General features: G+C 39.1%; 1 protein-coding gene and 1 long non-coding RNA gene across 3 annotated transcripts; one reads left to right on the top strand and one right to left on the bottom strand.

The window, feature by feature from the left end:
- Nucleotides 1-318: 318 nt before the first annotated feature.
- LOC140313401 (uncharacterized) lies at nucleotides 319-3,588 on the bottom strand. The gene is made up of 4 exons (XR_011917037.1): nucleotides 3,445-3,588; nucleotides 873-916; nucleotides 748-768; nucleotides 319-625 (listed from the first exon to the last, which is right to left on the bottom strand). It is a non-coding gene; the product is annotated as an uncharacterized lncRNA (long non-coding RNA).
- Nucleotides 3,589-4,023: 435 nt separating this feature from the next.
- Nucleotides 4,024-9,872, top strand: LOC140313399 (steroid 17-alpha-hydroxylase/17,20 lyase-like). 2 transcript variants are annotated; one of them, XM_072391485.1, is made up of 8 exons: nucleotides 4,024-4,578; nucleotides 4,682-4,820; nucleotides 5,336-5,571; nucleotides 6,803-6,889; nucleotides 7,603-7,821; nucleotides 8,536-8,705; nucleotides 8,858-8,961; nucleotides 9,353-9,872. In XM_072391485.1, exons 1-8 carry the CDS (start codon nucleotides 4,276-4,278, stop codon nucleotides 9,631-9,633), a joined length of 1,539 nt encoding a protein of 512 aa, XP_072247586.1. In that variant the 5' UTR covers nucleotides 4,024-4,275; the 3' UTR covers nucleotides 9,634-9,872. The 2 variants fall into 2 exon arrangements, with proteins under 2 accessions (XP_072247586.1, XP_072247587.1); XM_072391486.1 differs by having other exon boundaries at nucleotides 4,025-4,578; nucleotides 5,375-5,571.
- The last annotated feature ends 12,325 nt before the right edge of the window (nucleotides 9,873-22,197 follow it).

Below are 22,197 nucleotides of genomic sequence, written 5' to 3'. Positions count from 1 at the left end.
GGAATCTCAGTGTAATGAGGTTTTCGTAAAGGTGTTTCATCTCACATTGGTGACCTATCCAGGGTGTACTCTTGTCCAGCGGCAGCTGGGATAGAATCCAACCCCCTGCGACCCTGAATTGCATTAAGTGGGTAAAGAAAAAGGATGTGTGGATGTTTGAGCTCACAACACCATTTCACCAGTCATTAAAAATCGGTAATTATTCAATGGAGGGGAAAAAAAAAAGCTAAATCGATTGACTAGAACTTGTTTAACATAGAAAAATAAGACAATAGCTTGAAGTGGTGTTTGATGTGATTCAAAGAAATTTTATTTCAGTGTTTTAATACCCTGATCAAAACCTTTTTCATAACACAAAAAGTGTCCTGTACAAAGCTTTGTACAAAAATTCTTAAACACTGGCACTATGTTTGAATTAGAGTAGCACTTCAGTTAAAAAAATAACCTGAGGGCAGACCCTCCAAGGGTCTGCAGTAAGGTATCAAACACTAAAGCCTTAAATCCTTAAAGTATTAACATAGGAACCCCTTGTTGTTAGGCATCCGTAATCATAAACTGTGTCCTCCGTCACTTTACTGTCACTTCAGAAGATGTGTCAGTTGGTCCTGCAGGTTTCTAGAGTGCTCTACAAAAAAACAGGAGTATAAATGGGAGAACAATTGCATGTCATAAGTTTGTGTTATGGCTTACTGCTGAAATAGCAAGGTCAGCTGTTTCCCCTCAAGCCTAAATAGTGTTTAGACTTACTTCTTCTGGATAGCCTCCTGCCTGTAAGAGAGAAAATGAGATACACTTACAATAATTCTGACTTCCATAGTTTGAACCAAAGTGAATGACTTTCATGGAAATCCACTCAGCAGATTCTTACTCACTGGTATTGTAAATGTGTGGTGATAATGGACATTTTTCTCAGACTCTGAAAGACATATTATAAGGACATTGAATAGTGGATTATAAAAACAGGAACAGAAATCCTAATTAACTCTCTGAGTTGTAACAAACAGTGACCTAAAAATGATTAAATGTAATCTTAGTTAAACCTTGTCAGATTCCCGTAAAAAAAATAATTTCCTTTTATTACTTTCTCTTTTGTTTTAATTTGTTTTTGTTTTTTCGAGATGACCCTGTCGTTGTTAAATAACTGGAGGTACAGTCACTGACTTCTTCATTTAAACACTCCTCAGAGTGCAGAATGGCATCCTCTTGAATTACCATATTCCTTGCTGCTTGACCAAGGAGCTGGAAGAGAAAATAGTAACAAGTGTTTTGGACTGCAGTTATTAATCATTAATCCGTAAATAATTTTGTGGAATATTTGCTTGTGGAATATTATAGTAATGATAAAACATATAAACTATAGGTATCATCTGGTACCCGCTTTATCAAGTTCAGGGTAATGGGAACCTATCCCAGCTGTCACGAGGAAAGAGGCAGGGTACACCTTGAACAGGTCGCCAGTCCATCACAGGGCCACAAAACCATGCACACTCACTCCTAGGGTCAGTTTAGAATCATCAATCAACCAAACATGCATGTTTTTGCGCAGTGGTAGGAACCGGAAACCTGGAGAGATCCCACATTGGTATGGGGAGCACATGCAAAAAAGCTCCAATGGTGATTCAAACCAGGAATCTTCTTACTGTGAGGAAACAGAGCTAACCATTACACCACTGTCCAGACCTAATTAATGTTCAGACTCTCATTATAAATTTATTTCAGACAAGGTGGGCAACAAAAGTAATAAATTATAGAAATAAAATGACTATTAAAGATGATTCTGATAGAAAACAATGCTGTACCCAAGATTGTAGACAAAGCTGCAAATATGGATATTATTTAACGAAGAAATAAATTCTAAAACATAGATGCTTCACACACCATAGTCTCAAGATTGGACACCCACGACTAGTCAGCAAATTTAGTATCCAGTCTTATGTGGACACATGGACACAGACACCCCCTCTGCAGTTCAGTTGTATCGTGGAATGGTCAGATAAGTGATGTCACAGTGAAGCAGATCATTTCATTATAAAATGTCATGGTGTCATTATTTTAGGCCTCACGGCACCAGCCAACTTTGGCTAGTGATTGCAGTCAGTTGATTTTCAGCTTTACTGGCCATGACAGTATTTTTCCTTTATTCATTTATTCTATTTTATTTTTCTCTAACAGGTTGAGGAAAAAAATATGTGATAAGTTACAGGGACCTTATCACCTGTTAAGTTGTTAAAGAGAACTGTCTTCATTGTAAGTAAGGATGACCCAAAGCTCACAATTTGTAATATCTGTGATGGGCCTTATAGACCAAACAAACATTTGGCCATCGGGCACATCTGGTGTAAGCGGGTATAGAAAATGGATGGATGGATGGAATTTTGTACAAGTACATTTAGTACATTTACTCAAACACTTTAGTCAGGTTATGGCTATAAAAGGTCAGAGGATAAAGATTATGTCAATTCATCTTTAGCACTGGCTTTAATTATGTTGGTATTCAAAAGTATTATGGAAAGTAATTTATTTGCTCAAACACTTTATTAAAATCCAACTTTCATGATTTGTGATTAAACTTATAATTGACAACATTTTAGAGAAAAATATTGTGCTTTAACATCATTCTATCAGTTCAAACTTAATGGGATGCACACGGAACAATCAACTCAATCATAATTGGAAAGTTGCAAAAAATCTTCTTCGTGTCCTCAATCAGTTAGCTTAGTCTTCTTAATTTATCCATTGTACACGATGCAAAAACTAAAAACTAAAAGCTTGAAAAAGTGTGATCAGCAAATTATCAATATTTTGAAAAAAATCTTTGTGTTGTGAGAAAATGACAAACAATTCTGCAAAGTAAATTATTTACAATAAACCCCATAAGTTTAAACTCCCGAAAGGTTTAAAAAATAAAAAAAATAGTTTCTTTACATAATGACACAGGTTTTCGCGGTCAGTTTTAAGCTTTTCAAGAAATCCTCTGGTTTTAAAAATACTATTTCGAACACTTTTCACGTTTTTTATATTTGGCTTAAGGTATAAATGACGCAGTAAATAAATGTAGCTGTAAATTGATATTGATTCGGTATTTTCACCGGGGTAAATTACTCACCAAAGACCAACCTCCACTCACTGGTATCTGCACTTAAAGGGGTCTGATTACTTACTTCGCCTTTTCACTGCTAAGGTTTATTGCCCGAATAAAACAATACATTAATACAGCTGGTTTTCTTCATAAATGTCAATTCACGAAAATATAACCACATGTCTAATTTTCAAAATCCCTTACGATGATGTCATTAAAATATATGTTGTCCTAAAAATAAATGCTTTAATTTTGGAAAATTTTCATCTATTCTGGTGATGTTTCCGGTTGCTACATGGGCTAGTACTATGAGCAAAACACTAGCTGCAGCTAGAAATAAAGTTAAATTACTCATATTGCTTTACCTCTTGACTGCGGGATCCCTTCAATACTTGGCGGGTGAGCGCGATTACATCGCCGCTGCAGGAACCTACTTTGTCGGATAACAAACCTTTAACAGACTGGCCAAACCGCGGAAGAGAATCAGCTGAAGCCATTTTTTTTTTTTTTTTTTGTGGCGAGGAACAGTGTGTGGAAATGGTCAAATTTCACCGAAATGCGTTCAGTACACGCCTTTAATTAACAAAGTTACCAAAACAGTATCAATGAAAATACTATTATTGGCTTCCAATTTCCATTCAATTTCAATTTACAGTATGACCAGTACATTTTAAAGTGACAGAGTTGGTTGATGGTTCAGAGCTATCCTGAGTCTAGCTCGTGTTTTACATAATTTATCATTTTAATAAAAGTGTAATAATATGTTTCATGGTCTAACTGGATCTAATATTTGGAATATAACATACAAAGCTTTTGTATTAAACAGACCTTGAAGAGCTATCCTGAATCTAGCTCGTGTTTTACATCATTTACAATTTTAATAAAAGTGTAAATTTACATACTCCATATGGTCTAATTGGATCTTATATTTGGAATATAACATACAAAGATTTTCTTATTAAACAGACCTTGAAAAAAGACCGTTTATATTTCCTCTGTTGTTTCCTTCAATGATTTAGAGAGACAAGTGTGTCTTATCTTGTTTGATTTGGCACTGTCTTCAAGGCTTTGGCCTTGAATTTGATGCATAAAGACCTGGCCTTGGTTAAGCTTTGCACCTTTTCTCACAACTTGTCATTGAGATGCATGGCCACTGCCAAACCAGAGTGTGCTGGTAGTGCCCTCCTAACACAGCTATGGATTGTTTTTTGTGTCTCTTTCTGTTTACAGTCATAGGCCTGACTGTGCTTGCATGGCAGTTGAAACTTAAGTCTACAAAGGAGCCTCCCTGTCTCCCAGCACTACCTTTGATTGGCAGTCTGCTAAGTCTGCGAAGCCCACACCCTCCTCATGTGCTTTTCAAAGAACTACAGAAAAAATATGGACAGACATATTCTCTGATGATGGGTTCCCACAGAGTCATCATTGTCAACCAGCACATGCATGCCAAAGAAGTCCTGCTGAAGAAGGGAAAAACATTTCCAGGGAGACCCAGAACTGTGGGTATGTGTCTTAATAGTTCTTTTTGCTTCTTCTTTGTTTCCACAGGAGTTATTTCTGTTTTGTTAATTTTGTTTTCTATTCATGTCTTGTGTGAAAAAGGTAACAACAGATGTTCTAACCAGAGATGGGAAAGACATTGCATTTGGAGACTACAGTGCTACCTGGAGGTTACACAGGAAAATAGTGCATGGAGCTTTGTACATGTTTGGAGAGGGTTCTGCCTCCATAGAGAGGATCAGTGAGTACATTTTGCACTCATTACATTATAATTACTTTCACAAGACTAATGAAATGTACATAGTTTTATGGTTGCAGCACTGACACTTGCCTCTAGACGAGGCTTTTGTCAAGCATATTATTACACAAATTATATGGTATCATTGATATTAATTTCAGTGGAAGTGAATGCATCAAGATATTGCATACATAATTTAGACTATTTTGCTGAATAAAATCATTTATTTAAAATAGAAAAAATATACATGAAAAAAAATGTAAAACTGACAAGAGGATAGCACTTATGCTTACATATGGAGTATAAGTGAACCCCCCAAGATCCAATAATGTTCTGTGAGATTAATTAAATACATGTAGTCATAGCCCATAACGAAGCCCAAACCTTTTGCCCTGTTGAACATTTCATCTCACTCAGCTCTATGGTTTACAGGAATTAAGTGAGCACAAATTAAGTGAATCTTTCATTTTTAGACTAAGCTATAAACATATCACTAACTGGAGATGTGTCTTGCTCAGTCCATGCAGAAGCCCAATCTCTGTGTTACATCCTGTCAGAGGCAGCAGCTGTTGGACTGGCACTGGATCTATCACCCGAGCTGACTCGGGCAGTCACAAACGTAATCTGCTCACTCTGCTTCAACTCCTCCTATTGTCGAGGCGATCCAGAGTTTGAAACCATGTTGCGCTACAGCCAAGGCATCGTGGACACAGTGGCTAAAGACAGCCTTGTAGACATTTTTCCCTGGATACAGGTTAGATACTCAAAAAAGAAACAATGCACTTTCAACATGAACAATAAACCCATAAACATTTGAGACGGGAGATGGGCAGTGGTATAAAGTGCAGGATATACATGCAGGATATATATACCCATATATTTTACAGAATTTTACAGTAGTTACCCAGTTGTTTTACAGTCTGTTGTTCTGCTGCATCAAAGAACAATAGAGGGTTATAGAGAGTTATAGAGAGTTATTCTTATGACCATTCATAAGAATAACTCTACGCAATGACTATTTACAATTACTAATGACTAATGGCAGCTATGTGTTATTGATCATCATGCTGCAAATCCCTTTGGATTTTGGTGTTTTTATTTTTAAATAACTTCTTCCAAATCACTTATGATCACATTCAGAACTGGGGTGCAAGTCAGATTTCTTACCTTGGGAAGAAAAGACTTGGTCTGTCTAAATAGTAGTTTTCTTAACTGGATGGGTTAAAAAGGTTTAAAAGTAATTTTCTTATTGATTCTTACTCCCTGATGCCAAGCCGAAGGATATATCTGACTATGTCCAACTATGGTACTACGAGCTCATGATTTGGAAGCACTTTCCAAGCTGTCTACAAGAAGGGATAAAGCATGTCCTAAGAAAGCTTAGGTTATTCAGTGTTTGCAGCATGAGAGTACAGTCTACTGTTGAGCAAAGGTATCAACACCAGTGACTCAGGGAAGCTTAATAAACAAATAAAGTAAGCTGGTTCTATGGTGGGGACTACCCTGGAGCCCCAAGAACTGATGCTTATACAAAAAGGAAAGCTGCACAAGTCATTAAACATAATGGAGCACACTTCACACCCTCAACATAACATAGTGATCAAACAACAAAGTGTGTTCAGTAAAAGGCTTCTTTGGCTCCGCTGCAACAAATTACAGGTCTTTTATGTCAGCAGCTATTGTTTATAGTTACACAATTACTTTCTTACAGTTACTTATTAGCTTGAATAAGGCAACTGGACTTAAAGTAAATCCAGTAGGTCCAGTTTCCCTTATTCAAGCTCTTATGATTACCATGACCTGGTTGACTGAGAATCTTCATCAATTTATGACTGATAGCTGTTATTGATTGTTATGCTGCAATTCCCTCTGTGGGATTAATAAAGTATTATCATTATTTTCATTATTATCATTATTATTATATGTAATTGTCTCTTTGTACATGAGATTATAATAAATCAGTGACATCTGTCTCTATGTCACAGATTTTTCCCAATGCAGACCTGCATCTTCTAAGGCAGTGTGTTGCAATCAGAGATAAACTTCTACAGAAAAAATATGAAGAACACAAGGTACAGTCTCCAATAATCATAGTCAGTGCTGTCAGTAAAGGAAAAGTACATTTAAGAGTGGTATACTGATTTGTACTTCTGAGGAAAGTGCAGAATTAGCACACTTTCAATTTATTCAAATGAACTGGTTATGCAAGCTTCCTCTTGTTTTAGCCAATGGGCAATTTGGGTGAACATTAAAATATTTAAATTTTGAGTTTCTTTTTCCTTATATTAATTTGTGTTTTTATTCTTACTATGTCTTGGTTTGGTGCAAAGCTCCCTTTAATCCAAGATATTTTTCAGAATCCAATTCAGCTATGATCTTGGAACTCTGTGCAACTCCACTTAAGAAGTAAATGCCAACATATCCCTTAATTTTATTATTCAAGAAGAAAAGCCTTGAATGAGTATGAATATGTGATTTTTTTCCCATTCATATTTTGTGATGAGGGCAAAATATGGCCTCATCACAAAATATGATAAACACAATATTGGCCATTATCTAAGGAACCTAATCAGTCTGTGTTAGCATGCTAATTTCTATACTTCCCTCTTACAGTAATGTGGCTGTCTGGGTTTGTCATTGTTATGGCACAAAGATAAAGTGACGTTACACTCAAGTTCTGTTTGCTACAGCATAGCTCTATGCTAAATATGAATCTCATGAAACATAGTATACAGTTTATTACGATTGTATGTGTTCTGTACATTAACAAAGTCCTACCTCCCAGGCTGACTACAGTGATCATGTACAGAGAGACTTGATGGATGCCCTGCTAAGAGCCAAGCGCAGTGCTGAAAACAACAACACCACAGAGATTAGTGCTGAGTCTGTGGGTTTCAGTGATGACCACCTCCTCATGACAGTGGGAGACATCTTTGGAGCCGGTGTTGAAACCACCACCACTGTCCTCAAATGGGCTATCACCTACCTCATCCATCACCCAGAAGTAAGGCTGAAGCCACAGCGATTTATACAGGGGGTGGGTGAGGTTACCGTTGGGTGTAAAATATTTCTAATCGGAAAATTTTTTTCACCCTCACATATTATCTGTTAGGTAAATAGAAATATTAGTAGTGGCGCTTACACCTGTTTGCTGATATATTATGTCTAGTCTAGAATATATTTGGTTGTGTCTTTGCATGTGTGTGTGAGTCTGACTTTTTTTTCTTTACAAACAGAATTTAGATGCTTTAAGCTGTGGGTCCTGTATAGCTTACTATATCCAACTCTGACTCGACTGAAACAGTACAGTTACTGTTAACTACGCGTGTACGTGTTTATCATGGCTGCCTTGAGTATCCTGCATTTGTTTAGAATATCGGTTGTGCACTTTCTCAGAAGTTAACATCTGTAAGCTTGCTTTTTATGTTTTCGTTGTTTTATATCAACAATTTCTTTCACCTTGTTTGGTTTAGGGGTTTCACATACCATCTACGATACTGCCACTGTCCCTTTTTCTGTTGTGACCTTAAGATCAACAAAATGCTTACCTCTTGTTTATCAGAATGCTTCTGCTTACATCCTGTAAATCCGGCAGCAGCTTCCGGTCTGAGTGATCAGGTGTGCTCCCTTGAGGAATTCTATCACAATTTATTATTGTTTTAATTAGTCATTGATGTTCAACATTTTCTTTTCTTTTTTTTTTTTAAATAAATTGTAGGTACAGAGAAGTATCCAGGATGAGCTGGACAGTAAGGTCGGGATGGCCCGCTCCCCTCAGCTTAGAGATAGAGGTAGTCTGCCTTACCTGGAGGCCACCATTAGGGAGGTGTTACGGATCCGTCCTGTCGCTCCCCTACTCATACCCCATGTGGCCCTTAGTGACACCAGGTACACTAAAAATGATATTCATTCAGAGCTTTTTATACTTGTGTTTTCTTCTTAAAGATAACTATCTTTACCATAGACAAGAATTTTAAAGCTACAATGATTATATTTGACAAGATTTTTTCTATGAACACTCTTCTCTGACCTCTTTGTAGTATTGGGAATTTCACAGTGAGAAAAGGAACACAAGTAATCATTAACCTGTGGTCCTTGCATCATGATGAAAAGGAATGGAACAACCCTGAGCTCTTTAATCCTGGTGAGAGAAAACTTTGGTCCAATGTAATATATTTCTTTCAACAAAATTATGTGAAGTTTTTAGTCAACTTCCATAAAACCAAAAACATTGTGGTGCTCTCAACAAAAATATCAACATCAGATGTAATGTGTATCCCACGGCAGAAAGAAATCTTATATATTGCTTAGGATAATTCAGATTTCATGCAAAAATTAAATATGGATATGCAAAAATGACAATACGGATATCAATACCACTTCAGATTCATTGGTAATTTATCTATATTTATTTTTTTACCCATTGTTCACATGACCACAATACATGAACAGTTTAGCTCTGCTATCCATCAGATGTTATCCATCAGATCCATCACTGTTATCATCAGATGAACCCTTCTGTTATTACTCTGCAGGCCGATTTTTAAACAACAAAGGCGCAGGTCTGACCATGCCATCATCCAGCTACCTGCCATTCGGTGCAGGGATTAGGGTTTGTTTGGGTGAGGCCTTGGCCAAGATGGAGCTCTTCCTCTTCCTATCCTGGATCTTACAACGTTTCACCCTCTCCATCCCACCAAGTCACTCTCTTCCCAGTCTGGATGGCAAGTTTGGTGTGGTCCTCCAGCCAGTCAAATACAAGGTTAAAGCCACACCCAGACCAGGCTGGGAGAGATACCAGTGCAAGGCATGTTGAGAGTGGTGGCATGTTTTCCACAGCTGTGGCTCTATTATGATTTGACTGAGCGTGAGGCTTTTTTTTTTTTACAGCAGAACTTACGTCACCAGCCAGCAAATAAAAACAGCATTTACATGATAATATAATTAATTTAATTTAAACTTGAATTTAAATAATTATTTTAATTTCTTGGCTATGTTATACAATATCAACAAATTCTTTGCAAATATTCCAATAAAAAGTGGATGAAGAAGTTATCTATGCTGCCATTAAGTACTTCACTGAATAATGTAAGACTATTGTAAGAATATTAAAACCAGTCACATGTAAATGTGAAAAGTGATTGGATCAGAATACCTTCACAATATCTTCATTTACTCCTTTATTTCTTGCTGTCCAATCGTTATCAGAACACCACATGTTAGCACCAGATCTATACAGCTGCATAGTGACATAGCACCACCTTCAACAACAAGAAGGCAATTGTTACTTAATTTTGCACATGTTCACACTAAACTTTCGTGATGTTTCTTTTCTTTCTTTATTCGATTTAATCAATTACATAGTTTTATTTTTGGCTGCTGATTGCATAATTTGGGCTATTTATGTCTCTAAACTGTTTGAATTAAAGCACATTTCCCTCATAAAACATGATAAATCATCAATAAAGGCATGTGTACAGTCTTTCAAGCTCCCATTTACTGCTCAACATGCTCAAGAACTCAAGGTAAATTGTTTTGATAAAGAAAGTGAAGCCAAGCAACAGGGTTATGGTATGCGGAAACGAAGACTGGGACAGATTGGGAGGGATGCTTTTGCTGAAAACAGGCCTGCAAATGCTTCCATGCGTGGAATAACAGATAATTCACATTTCCATGCAAACATACTGGAGATGCAAGCAAATTACAGTAACAACAGAAACCATCTCATTGAAAGAGAAAATCAAGAGTTGACTTACTAGGTTCTTATCTGATTCTTATTAGGTCTTATAATTGGGTCAATACAATCTCAGATCAACAGTGACAAAATACAGTAGTTATCTCAGTAAAAATAATAAAACCAAGCCAAAATGCTAAGCACTGTGTGAAAAACTAAGTACACCCTTACTGCATCTATAAGAACTGTGAGGGTAATAGCAGCCAAGTGGTGCTAATTATTCAAAGTAAACACATGAAACCTTTGCTACAAATGAAAATGGACCAGATTCAATGGATAATTCCCTAAATTCAACAATTAACCTTCTAATACTGGCTCAATACCTAATAAAGAACCATCTGATTCATATAATCCCTATATAGACCAGTGAGTAGTGCTGACCAACATTCAGTTGTTTTATTTATATAGCGCCAAATTACAACAAATTCAATTCATTGTAATCATAATCCAATTAAATCCAATTAATCAATTTCAAAATAATCCAATTCATTCATATAGAGCCAATTCAAAACCAGTTTCCTAGCTAAGGAAACCAACAGATTGCACCGAAACTCTTCGGTGCAGAGGAAAAAAACTCACAAAGTGCTTCACATAGCACCATCAAGGTATCTAGTTAAAATCATGAAACAGGTACACACATAAATAAAATAAAAAGACAAAGACAAAACCAACAGACAGAAACAGTCAAAATAACACTACGACTCCTTAAAAGCCAGCCTGAACAGGTATGTTTTAAGATGTTTTTTAAAAATGTCCACAGTAGCCAAGTCTCTCAGGTCCTGAGGAAGACTATTCCACAGCCTGGGTGCGACAGACTGGAAGGCTCTGTCTCCTCTGGTTATGCACCTGGTTCGGCGCACAACCAGAAGACCCAGGTTGGCAGACCTGAGAGACCTGCTAGGGACATGAGAGCGAAGAAGTTCAGACACGTAATCTGGTGCCTGACCACAAAGCGCTCCAAAAGTCAAAATCAAGACTTTAAAATGAATCCTAAAATTAACCGGAAGCCAGTGCAGCGAGGCCAGGACAGGCGTTATATGGCAACTCCGCCTAGATTTAGTCAGCAGCCTGGCCGCAGCGTACTGCACTAACTGCAAATGGTTAATCGCTGCCTTGCTGAGATATGTGAATATGGAGTTGCAGTAGTCCAGCCGAGATGACACAAACGCATGAATTATCAATTCTAGCTCGGCCTGCGACACCATGGTTCTCAGTTTGGCAATGTTTCTGAGTTGGAAGAAACAAATGCGAGACAAAGAATGAATGTGTTTGTCAAAGCTCATATGCTGGTCAAAGATAATGCCCAAATTTCTCAGGGAGGAACATACATTGGTGCATATAGACCCAACGTAGTCTTTCACAGCAGAAATACAACTGTCTGGTCCAATAATGAGACCTCAGTTTTTCTGGTATTTAACTGAAGGAAATTGTTGGACAGCCAGACCTTAATAGCTGACAAACAATCATGCAGCACATTCAGACCATCGATTCTGTTGGGGTTAAAAGAAAACTGTAGCTGAATGTCATCAGCGTACATATGATAAGAGATCCCCTGGAACTGACTTATGATTTCACCAAGTGGTAACATGTACAAAACAAATAGAATAGGACCTCCACATGATAGGGGAGCGGACGAAGAGATAAACGAGCCAACAGCTACTGAGAAGGTTCTGCCAGAGAGGTACGAGGCAAACCAGTCAAGGGCCCTGCCTGAGATATCAACATGGTCCCTAAGCCTGTCAGTAAGGATGCCATGATCCAGAGTGTCAAATGCTGCACTGAGGTCGAGCAGCATAAGAACAGTACATTTATCGTGTCAGACGCCATCATGATGTCGTTAGATACTCTAAGAAGAGCTGTTTCAGTTGAATGCCTCTGACGATAACCGGACTGGAATTTGTCAAAGATCCTGTTCTCATTCAGAGCAGAGATGAACTGATTAGCCACAGCTTTCTCCTGGATCTTTGACACAAAAGCAACTTAGAAATGGGTCTAAAGTTTTGTGGAGAAGACGGATCCAGGTTGGGCTTTTTAAGAATTTGTTGAACAATGGCCTGTTTACAATAAGAGGGGAAACAACCAGAGACCAGTGAGCAGTTAACAATATTGAGCAGAGCAGGACCAATGGATTCTAAGACTTTTTTCAGTAATGATGTGGGTAATACATCTAATGGGCTGGAGGAGGTCTTCATACCATTCACTAGCTCAGTTAACTGTAACGGGGAGATGGGCACAAAATGATCAAGTATTGGCTGCCGCTTACATGGGGTGGGGAGAAGGGCAGTAGAAGGGCTGATGCTTGCCCTGATGCTGGCGACTTTGTCAACAAAAAATGACAGCAGACATTGTTTCCATGCTAATATAATCTAAAAGAAAATTTCTAAACTGGTTAATACACAGATTGTTCTTCGCTTTCCAGTTCATGAGAATAGTTTTCTTTGCGATACATAACACTGTGAGGATCATGTGTGCTAAGCTAAATTCCACGTTGATGTTGTCTAAGTCACCCAGTATGCACAGTGTGGGGCATGCAGGGATGCTACACTTTAGCCATGTTGATAGGTCCGCACAGACTTCAAGCCAGAACTTCTGGACAGGCGCACAAAACCACAAAGCGTGTGCATAATCATCAGGTGTGTTATCTGTGCAATGTGAGCAGATGTTTTGTCCTGTATAGTGTGTTCTATGAAGAATTTTGTATTGTATGAGCTGTAAATTAGGATTTCGAGTCAATCTGAAGGTGTTCAAACATATGTGGCCAGAAGCTATGACTTGAACTGATGGATAAATCTGCCTCCCATTTTGAGGATGGTAGAGACATTGTGTCATCTGTCTTAGACAATAATTTATATATTTTTGATAGTAGTTTTGGGGTGCAGATGCTTAGAAATTCTGCTACCCTAATCGGGAGTTGTAAGTCTGGTTGGTGGAGGATATATTTCTTTGTTATTATAGACTTAAGTTGTTGATATTCTAGAAATGTATTGCTGTCTATCTCATATTGTGATATGAGCTCATCAAATGAAATAAAATGTCCATTTTGGATGATATGTTCCAGATATTTGATTCCTTTGATCTTCCACAGAGTAAAGTTTAGCATTTTTTTGTTTTGCAGGATGTCAGGATTGTTCCAGATGGGTGTAAGCTTACACGAGACAAGTGAAGACTTTGTTATTTTAAGAAATTCCCACCAGGCTGTCAGAGAGGTGCTGATGTTAATGCTTTTGAAACATTGATTTTTTACGTTTTGACTAATAAGTGGCAGGTCAGAGATTTCCAGATTATCACACAATGCTTGTTCTATATTTATCCATGGTTCATCTATTGGGCTAGGTTTAAACCATTTTGATATATACTGTAACATATTGGCTAAGGAATAGTGCTGAAAATTAGGTAAATCTAATCCACCACTTTCCTTGGTCTTCTGTAGGGTTTTTAAACTAATACGTGGTGGTTTGTTTTTCCACAGAAATTTGGAGATGCATGAATCTAGTGACTTAAACCAAGTAGCAGATGGTTTTATGGGGATCATTGAGAACAAATAGTTAACTTTTGGTAGTATCATCATTTTAATGGTTGTAACTCTCCCCATAAGTGATATAGGTAAGGACTTCCAACGAGAGAGATCGTCCTCTACTGTCTTTAATAATTGCACATAATTTAGCTTTGTTAGCTCTGAGAGCCTGGAGGAAATGTTTATGCCTAAATATCTAATATTTCCTGCCTGTAAAGTGATCGCAGGTATATTCTGGACCCTACAGTTAATGGGCAGAACTGTGGTCTTAGACCAATTGATAGAGAATTTATTTATGAGTGTGATCGTGTGAGTGAGAGACGTCTGTGAGTTCTGAAGGAAAAGTAATACATCATCAGCATAAAGACTTATTTTATGCTCAATATTTTGGGGTTGGATGCCTTTAATATTTCTATCTTGTCTGATAGCAGCTGCTAAAGGTTCGATGAAAATAGCAAAAAGTGAGGGAGAAAGTGGGCAACCCTGTCTTGTACCTCTCTGCAGACTGAAGCTTGGAGACGTTTGATCATTTGTCCTGACACTTGCATTTGGGGAGCAATATAATATCCTTATCCAGTTGATGAAGTGTGATCCAAACCCGAATTTGTTTAATGCTGCGAATAAAAATTTCCAGTTCACTCATTCGGATAACTGCTGTTCTAATAGCAAACATTTCCGTGTTCATCAATGTGAGAGCGGCTTCAGTTTGATTTGCTAAGGAAAGGACCGACCAGGCGAGTGCATTAATTTTGTTTAGGGCCGCAGCCGTCCCGCCTCCTAGAAATAGAGACCATCCCACATTAGCGTTCGGGGTAGTCCAGGGATCAGCTAGTACATAACCATCATATTCGAAAGGAACAACAGTAATTTCTCTGCGAGCTTGAAAACGTGTGGTGGATTGAATGCTGGTGACAGGAGCCTTCTCAATTGATGGATGACAACAGCCAGACCACTGAAATAGAGGTGGCAAATCATGATAGGCCTTTCTACCACAAGACCACATTATTCCTGGTTGGGATGACAGTTGTCTAAAGGGACAGGCAAATCTCGTCAGGGTGTTATTAGTCCATCTGTGAGAACAATTAGTTGGTGTTGTAGTATTCACAAATATTCTAGTTTGACAACTTGATTGGCCTAGATGAGGCCCCGGTGATGATGTTGAACAAACACAAGTCTCTGCATGCTGTAGAGGGACCTCAAATGCCAAGTTCCTCGGGGTTGAATGGGAGTCAGCACAGGTAATGTTGGGATGTGGAGACACCGGGGCATTATTTCTGATTTATTGACCAGCAATTAACAACATCATCATTCCCAGGGGAACGGTGCATTTACCGTGATCTTCTCTGCCCCAAGATTCTTTCACATGACCTTGTAATACAACACTTGCTGTTAGAGGTTTTTCTTGCCACTTAGCTGTTAAGGCATGGCACACCCAACAGTCACCAGGAATGTTCAGCTCCTTTTTGTGTAAAAGAGCTAGAGCGCACGCACTGTTGTCATTACATTGTCTGAGGGCTTGCTGAACTGTGTTGTCTTTGGGATCTGCAACGTTGAAGCTGGAGTGGTTGTCTTCCATTGCAGATGTTACAGAGACAGTCTTAACACCTGACAGCATGTTAGGGTCTGGTGGCCCACTAACTATGACTGTGAGTTGTCTGTACATATCCGAGCTTGGATATTCAATTCCACACCAATACGTGCCTGCATCAGTGGGCCTGACATCAGAGATGGTGATTTGAGCTCCGTTTGAATTTGGGACTTTTGTTATTGTGAAGAGGGGATCTCTGTTTGGAGCAAGGGCTTTGTCCGTGGCGGCAAGGATCAAATGCCAATCGTGTGGGCCACAGGGGTCTCTGCATAGGTACTTGTCATACTTGGCATAATATGCCTGAACCCAAATTTCAGGATAAACAAGGCAGGTGAATGTTGCACTTTGTCCTTCTGTCAAAGTGACAGTACTGGCAGGTTTGTAGGTGTAAGCCTCCATCAGCTGCGCCAAACATGACAGCATCAGAATCAGGTGATGCATGGTGGAGTTTGGTGGAACACGTTTAGTTGGTGTTCCTTGAATTTACAGAGTTGAGTCCTCGTGTTGTCCTCCTCGGCGTCTGTGCGTCCTTGCACCGTCCTCTTTGGCGTCTGTGCGTCCTTGCACCGTCTGTCCTCCTCAGCCTCTGTTCGTCCTCATCCGTCCTCGTGTCGTCGTCCTCGTCCGTCCTCGTCCGTCCTCGTCCGTCCTCGTCCGTCCTCCTCGGCCTCTGTTCGTCCTCGCTCCGTCCGTCCTCGTGTTGATCAGGTTGGCAGCTTGCCTCCTCCGTTGGCTCGGGGATCTTCCTGCAGTAGCTGGTGTGAACCCACGTTGCCCTCTTGGCTATCTTCACAGCGGTATGTGTCGTCAGAAGCACCTGGAATGGACCTCGCCACCGTTTGGAATGCCAGTGCTTCCTTCGTAGGTCCTTTATCACCACCCAGTCGCCAGGCTGGAAGTCATGGAGTGATGTGGAAGCTGGTGGTGGGAGGACTGATTTCACCTGCTGCGAGATCTGAGAGAGAGTGGAGGATAAGTTTTTGCAATATTGTAACATATTGTCATCACATAGGCCAGTGGAGGGGAGTGGCCTGGTTACAGGTTCTACTCCCAGAGATGGAGGTCTGCCAAAAAGAATTTCAAAGGGACTCATTTTTACTCTAGATCGTTTCCTCATTCTCATATGCATTAGAACAATAGGCAAGGCTTTTGTCCATGGCAGTCCTGTTTCCTCACAACACTTGGCCAATTTTGATTTTAGAGTGCCATTTTCTCGTTCAACAGCACCTCCGCTGGCAGGGTGATATGCACAATGTTGTCTGAGGTCAATAGCAAGAAATTCACTGATTTGGGTTATGGCAGAATTGACAAAGTGAGAGCCATTATCGCTGCTCAGTTTAGTTGGTATTCCCCATCTGGGAATAATCTCTGTTAGCAGAGCCGTTGCTCCTAATTGGCAGAACCTAATTGGCTACTCTAGTGTTTTGCTGGAAATACTTCAATCCATTTTGACCACATGTCAACTATTACTAAGCAGTAATAATCCTTCTGCTGGTGACAGTTCTATGAAATCCATCATTAAGTGTTCGAATGGTCTGTCTGGTGATGGGTGAGCGGCGTGTGTGATTGTTTTGGTTTTATCTGCGTTATGCGTTGCACAAACCATGTCTACAAAGGTTTCAAGCATAAACTTATTAACTCCACTCAAACCAAGTCAAAACTCTTTTGTGCTTCATATTTATCTATCTTTACATACATTTCAACAACAAACAACGTTGCACTTTGCAGTATAAGCAAGAGCAGCACTAAAGCTTCAGGAATACGAGAATAAGCTTATTTTCATGAGTTCTAGCCGTTTTTGGATTTTGATATAAAATACATTATTTTACTCAAACCAAGTTAAAACCTCTTTGTCCTTCATATTTATCCATGTCTACAAAGGTTTCAAGCATAAACTTCTTCATATTACCCTCTATGAGAAAGAACCACACTTGTGGTTGAGCAATAAGATCCTTTTAATGAGCTGTGCACGATTTCGGATTTTACAATTGAATTAACTCCTTCACTCAAACCAAGTCAAAACTCTTTTGTGCTTCATATTTATCTATATTTACATACATTTCAACAACAAAAAACGTTACACTTTGCAGTATAAGCAAGAGCAACACTAAAGCTTCAGGAATACGAGAATAAGCTCCTTTTCATGAGCTCTGCCCGTTTTCGGATTTTGATATAAATTAAATCCTTCACTCAAAACAAGTTATAAGTGCTTTGTCCATCATATTTATCCATGTCTCAATACATTTCAACAACAAACAACGTTGTACTTTGCAGTATAAGCAAGAGCAACACTAAAGCTTCAGGAATACGATAATAAGCTTCTTTTCAAGAGTTCTGCCCGTTTTCGGATTTTGATATAAAATAAATTATTTCACTCAAAACAAGTTAAAAGTGATTTTTCCTTCATATTTATCCATGTCTACAAAGGTTTCAAGCATAAACTCCATATTACCCTCTATGAGAAAGAACCACACTTCTGGTTGAGCAATGCGCTTCTTTTTTAAGAGTTCTGCACAATTTCGGATTTTGCTATTCATTTAATTCCTTCACACAAACCAAGTCAAAACTGCTTTGTCCTTCATATTTATATTCATATTCATATTTTGGAATTTAATACAAACAAGATTTTAAAGGACTGCAACATTCTTTTGTGTGGATGGTGAGCGTGGAAATACCAGATGGGGGATTTCTACATCAAAGAAGAGGAATTTACAACAACCCTTGCCCACGAAAGTATTTTGGGGGGAGTTTTCTCAGCGCCTCTTTCCACAGACCTGTCCCATAAATTTAGGTAAATGTATTAATAGCTTACTCCTAACGAAACGGAACAAACAACAGACCCTTTCAGGAGAGTATTGGGGAAAACCAGAACAGGACCCTTCCGACCCTATATGGTTTAAAGTAAACAATGGTGACAGTTTGCCCTGACTCTGACTCAAGCTAGAGACAGTCGCAGAACTGAGTAGTTAAACCCAAAACTAAGTCAGCAACTTGCATATGACTTGACATTTATGAAATAATTCAACCGTTAACCAATGCTTCAGCTGTTTCTTATTTTATTCCATGTTTAACACAGGAAAATAACATTGTTTGGTTCGTTATTCATACGTCATAATTTTACAGATATCCATCTGAATTTCGAGACTCACAACCATCATGTTATGTTATGTTTTGTTATGTTATGTTGTTTTTTATGTCTTTGCATCCTAAGTTTATGCTATATCTTTACCCTTTATATCTTAACAAGTTATGGTGTTTTTAGAATCCTCTGAACAAATGTTTATGAGACGGAGGAATGCAGGAGTCGAGTTGCTTTGAGGCACCCTCCTTGTAGGTTGCCTTACAAAATACGCCCAGGCAGACGTCCCAACAGTTTCAGGCATACCATTGGCTGAAAGTGTAGCGTAGGCCTACGTCATGCCCCGCCTCCACGAATCAAACCCCGGAAACCGCGAGGAAAAGTCTGTTATTGAATAGGATATTGACAGAATATTGTAAGAGAATATTGAAGGTCCAGATCAGTAGAGAAGATGAAGAGCAGAGAGTTCTAATTGATGGAATGAGTGTCTGGCGGAGAGTCTTTGGAAACGGCAGAAGAAGAAGATGAGATGGAAGAAGAAGGTCCGAACAAAGACAGAAAGGGAAGAATGTAGTAGAAAGATACATTTTGCATTTTTGTTTGTCCGTCATCCTGTCTCCTCTCTATAGCACGTTTTAAACTCTGCTGCTGCAGTATCCTCACCTATTTTTGATCACCAAAATGAGCCAGCGTTAAACTTGTCAACCTTTTTGTCAATCTTTGGTGAATTTAAGTTCACCTCATCAGAGTTGGTCAGTAACCAAAATCAACTCGACCCTTGGACAGTTTTATCATTACTTGCGGTGAATTCCGACACACCACCCTGTTCGTCTTCTGAGCTACCAGAAGGAAGCCATTCTCCGGCGCAGGAAAGCGACAGGTCTAGTCCCTGAAAGTCAACCACAACGAGGCTGCGAGACGCGGAACTGAGAGAGGCCCAGTTGGACCCGGATTACCTGTGGTTCGGAGCTGACCTAACCGTAAGATCTGCCCTGTTCTTACATTTCAGACGGTATGCGGTGGATGTCGAGAGAATTCGCTGTTAAAATGATAAATTAACCCAAGTTGTTAGCTTTTAAATTCAAATAGTAACAAAACGCGACTATTTAAATGATATACATCCATCCCCTCCCCTTAGTTCTTTTCAATTCACTAAGTGTTTCTTATATAATCATCCATATTCAAAGCATTTCTCCTGTTGTCTTAAGGTTCATGTGTCACTTTAATAAAAGGTTGATATATATACATATATAAAATCAACCGTTTTTTGTGTATGTGTTCTTTATGTACGTGTGAGTCCAACAAAACGAGAATTCACGAGTAGCGACTATATGAGACTGGAATTTATTAGTTATTCCTTCTATTGAAGGTGTTGTTATGTTAAAACAATCTAAACCGTAGACCGTAGTTGCGAGTTTCCAACACAGTTGATTTTTATCCTGAGTATCACATAAATTCACCCGCGAGTTCCGGGGAATTTATTTGGTTCAGAATACTCTTAAACACGAGAGTTTAGAGGAAGAAAGTGATCAAACGTAGCTAACGTTTAAACGAGCGCTGTGACGCTTAAAGTAAAGTAAAACAGATTACTTACTGGAAGTTAACACCGCTGAGCTTAACTGAATGAATCAGAGCTGTAGCTCCTGATGCGAGATAAAATACACACAGTCACTAAACGTGATCGCATAGATGACTAAAGCAGAGTTGTATTGTTGTTGTATTAGTAAACGGCCGAAGCGCCGTGTTCGTGTTTAACTGTGAAAGCAGTCAACAGTGATTGAAACTATGGTTGAACCCAGTTGAAAGAAACTGTGGGGGTGTTGCCTTAAAAGACTTGCAAGCCCTGATAAAAATAATAAACGGCACTGGTGGACAAACCAATTTTACTGCAGAAAATTGAGTTGGTGATTCTAGTAGTTGTTATTATAGAAATTAAGGTGATGATCTTTGAAGGAACTCGGAACTTAGAAAGCCGCGTCTGAGAAGCATTGTGAGTTTTGCAAAGCTGAGTGTTTAAAAGTCTGTGAGCAGAGACCTTCGCTTTCTCTTGCGTTACTTCCACTGTGCGCTGTGCAAAACGGAAGTTGAGCCCCTCATTCCCCCAGGGAAGTGAGACAGAAACACTGAAATCGTGGAGGACTATTGGTAGGCGGTGCTAAAACTCGTCACCACTGACGTCAACTCCTTACCTCCTTCGCTCGGCCCCTCCCTACTTGGCACCCCAAGTCTGTGGGCATCTGTTAGAAAAGAAAAGCCAGGAATTGTGCTCAGTGTTGATGAATACTAGCTATTTTTGAATATTCTTTAGTACATTTGAATTAATTGTTTGGAATAAAACAATATCACCTTTGCTATTTGGAAACATTACTTGAAACAATTTATCCAAAATTTGTTTATCCAAAATCAGATTACCTTAACAGGAACTGATTTATAAGGCTTAAAGAAACAACAGCACAAGAGCTTGTATGTTCCCTTTTGTGTTAGCATTAATGTTTTCCCTCTTTTTACCATAACTGGTAATGATAAGCTTCTACATCAAATGCATCCTTCTATTTTGAGTAAAATAACACAGTCGTGTTTATTTTAACATATTTCCTTAATTGTTTCCACAGTAAACAAATACAAAAGGAAAATTGAATTGAAGGTGAACAATCTTGTTTCCGAACTGATTAACCAAACCACCTTCACAACCATTTTTCCTGTTCCAAGCTCAAACTTGAACTCAGAAAGACCACTTTGTGAGTCAAGTGGAAACAGGATATTGGACTTAGCAGAAAAGATGATCCCGAGTAATGCCGCAAAGACAAGAGGCATCAAAACCCCTGAAACTGAACCAATCAGTTTAAAGCCATTAGCTGAGACAAAAGCTAAAATGGGCAAAGAAGAATCTCTGACCAAGAGATTAAGTAGCTTAGCCATGGTGTTCTTTAAACGCGCACACCAAGTGATGGAACAAGCCACTGGCAAACTTAAAGCTCGGTCACAGGAAATGTCACAGTTACAGGAGGAAATCAAATTCCTCCAACACCGACTTGAAGTCACTGAGAGGGCATCTAGCCAAGCTCCTGCCCAGGTAACAGAGTTAACAATACAGGTTGAGAACTCAAACCAAAAAAGGCATTCAACTGAACTGGATAGTGTAGTGGTATGATTGCTACCTTCCATGTGGAAACCTGAGTTCAAATCCCCTGCATGCCATAGGCAAGACCCCCTTACCATGCCTACCTGTAAGTCACTTTGGATAAAAGCGTCTGCCAAATCCATAAACATAAACAAACAACAAATGGCTGGAACAGGCACTTCAGAGCTGCCAACAGCAGTTGTTATCAACCCAAAGCCAGCTGGAAAAGGTGGACAGAGTACAGAAAGAGTTCCAGCAATCCCTGCAGGTGGTCCTGCAGAAAGTGCAGAAGTTAGCAGGAACAAAGGCAGCCGTTGAAAGAACAGTTAGGCAAAGTTGAACAA

This window comes from Leuresthes tenuis, unplaced genomic scaffold (assembly GCF_036924035.1).
Source record: "Leuresthes tenuis unplaced genomic scaffold, fLeuTen1.0.hap1 SCAF_8, whole genome shotgun sequence".
NCBI lineage: Eukaryota > Metazoa > Chordata > Actinopteri > Atheriniformes > Atherinopsidae > Leuresthes > Leuresthes tenuis.
Note: the sequence above shows the minus strand (reverse complement) of the source record. Positions and strands in the feature narration are given on the sequence as shown.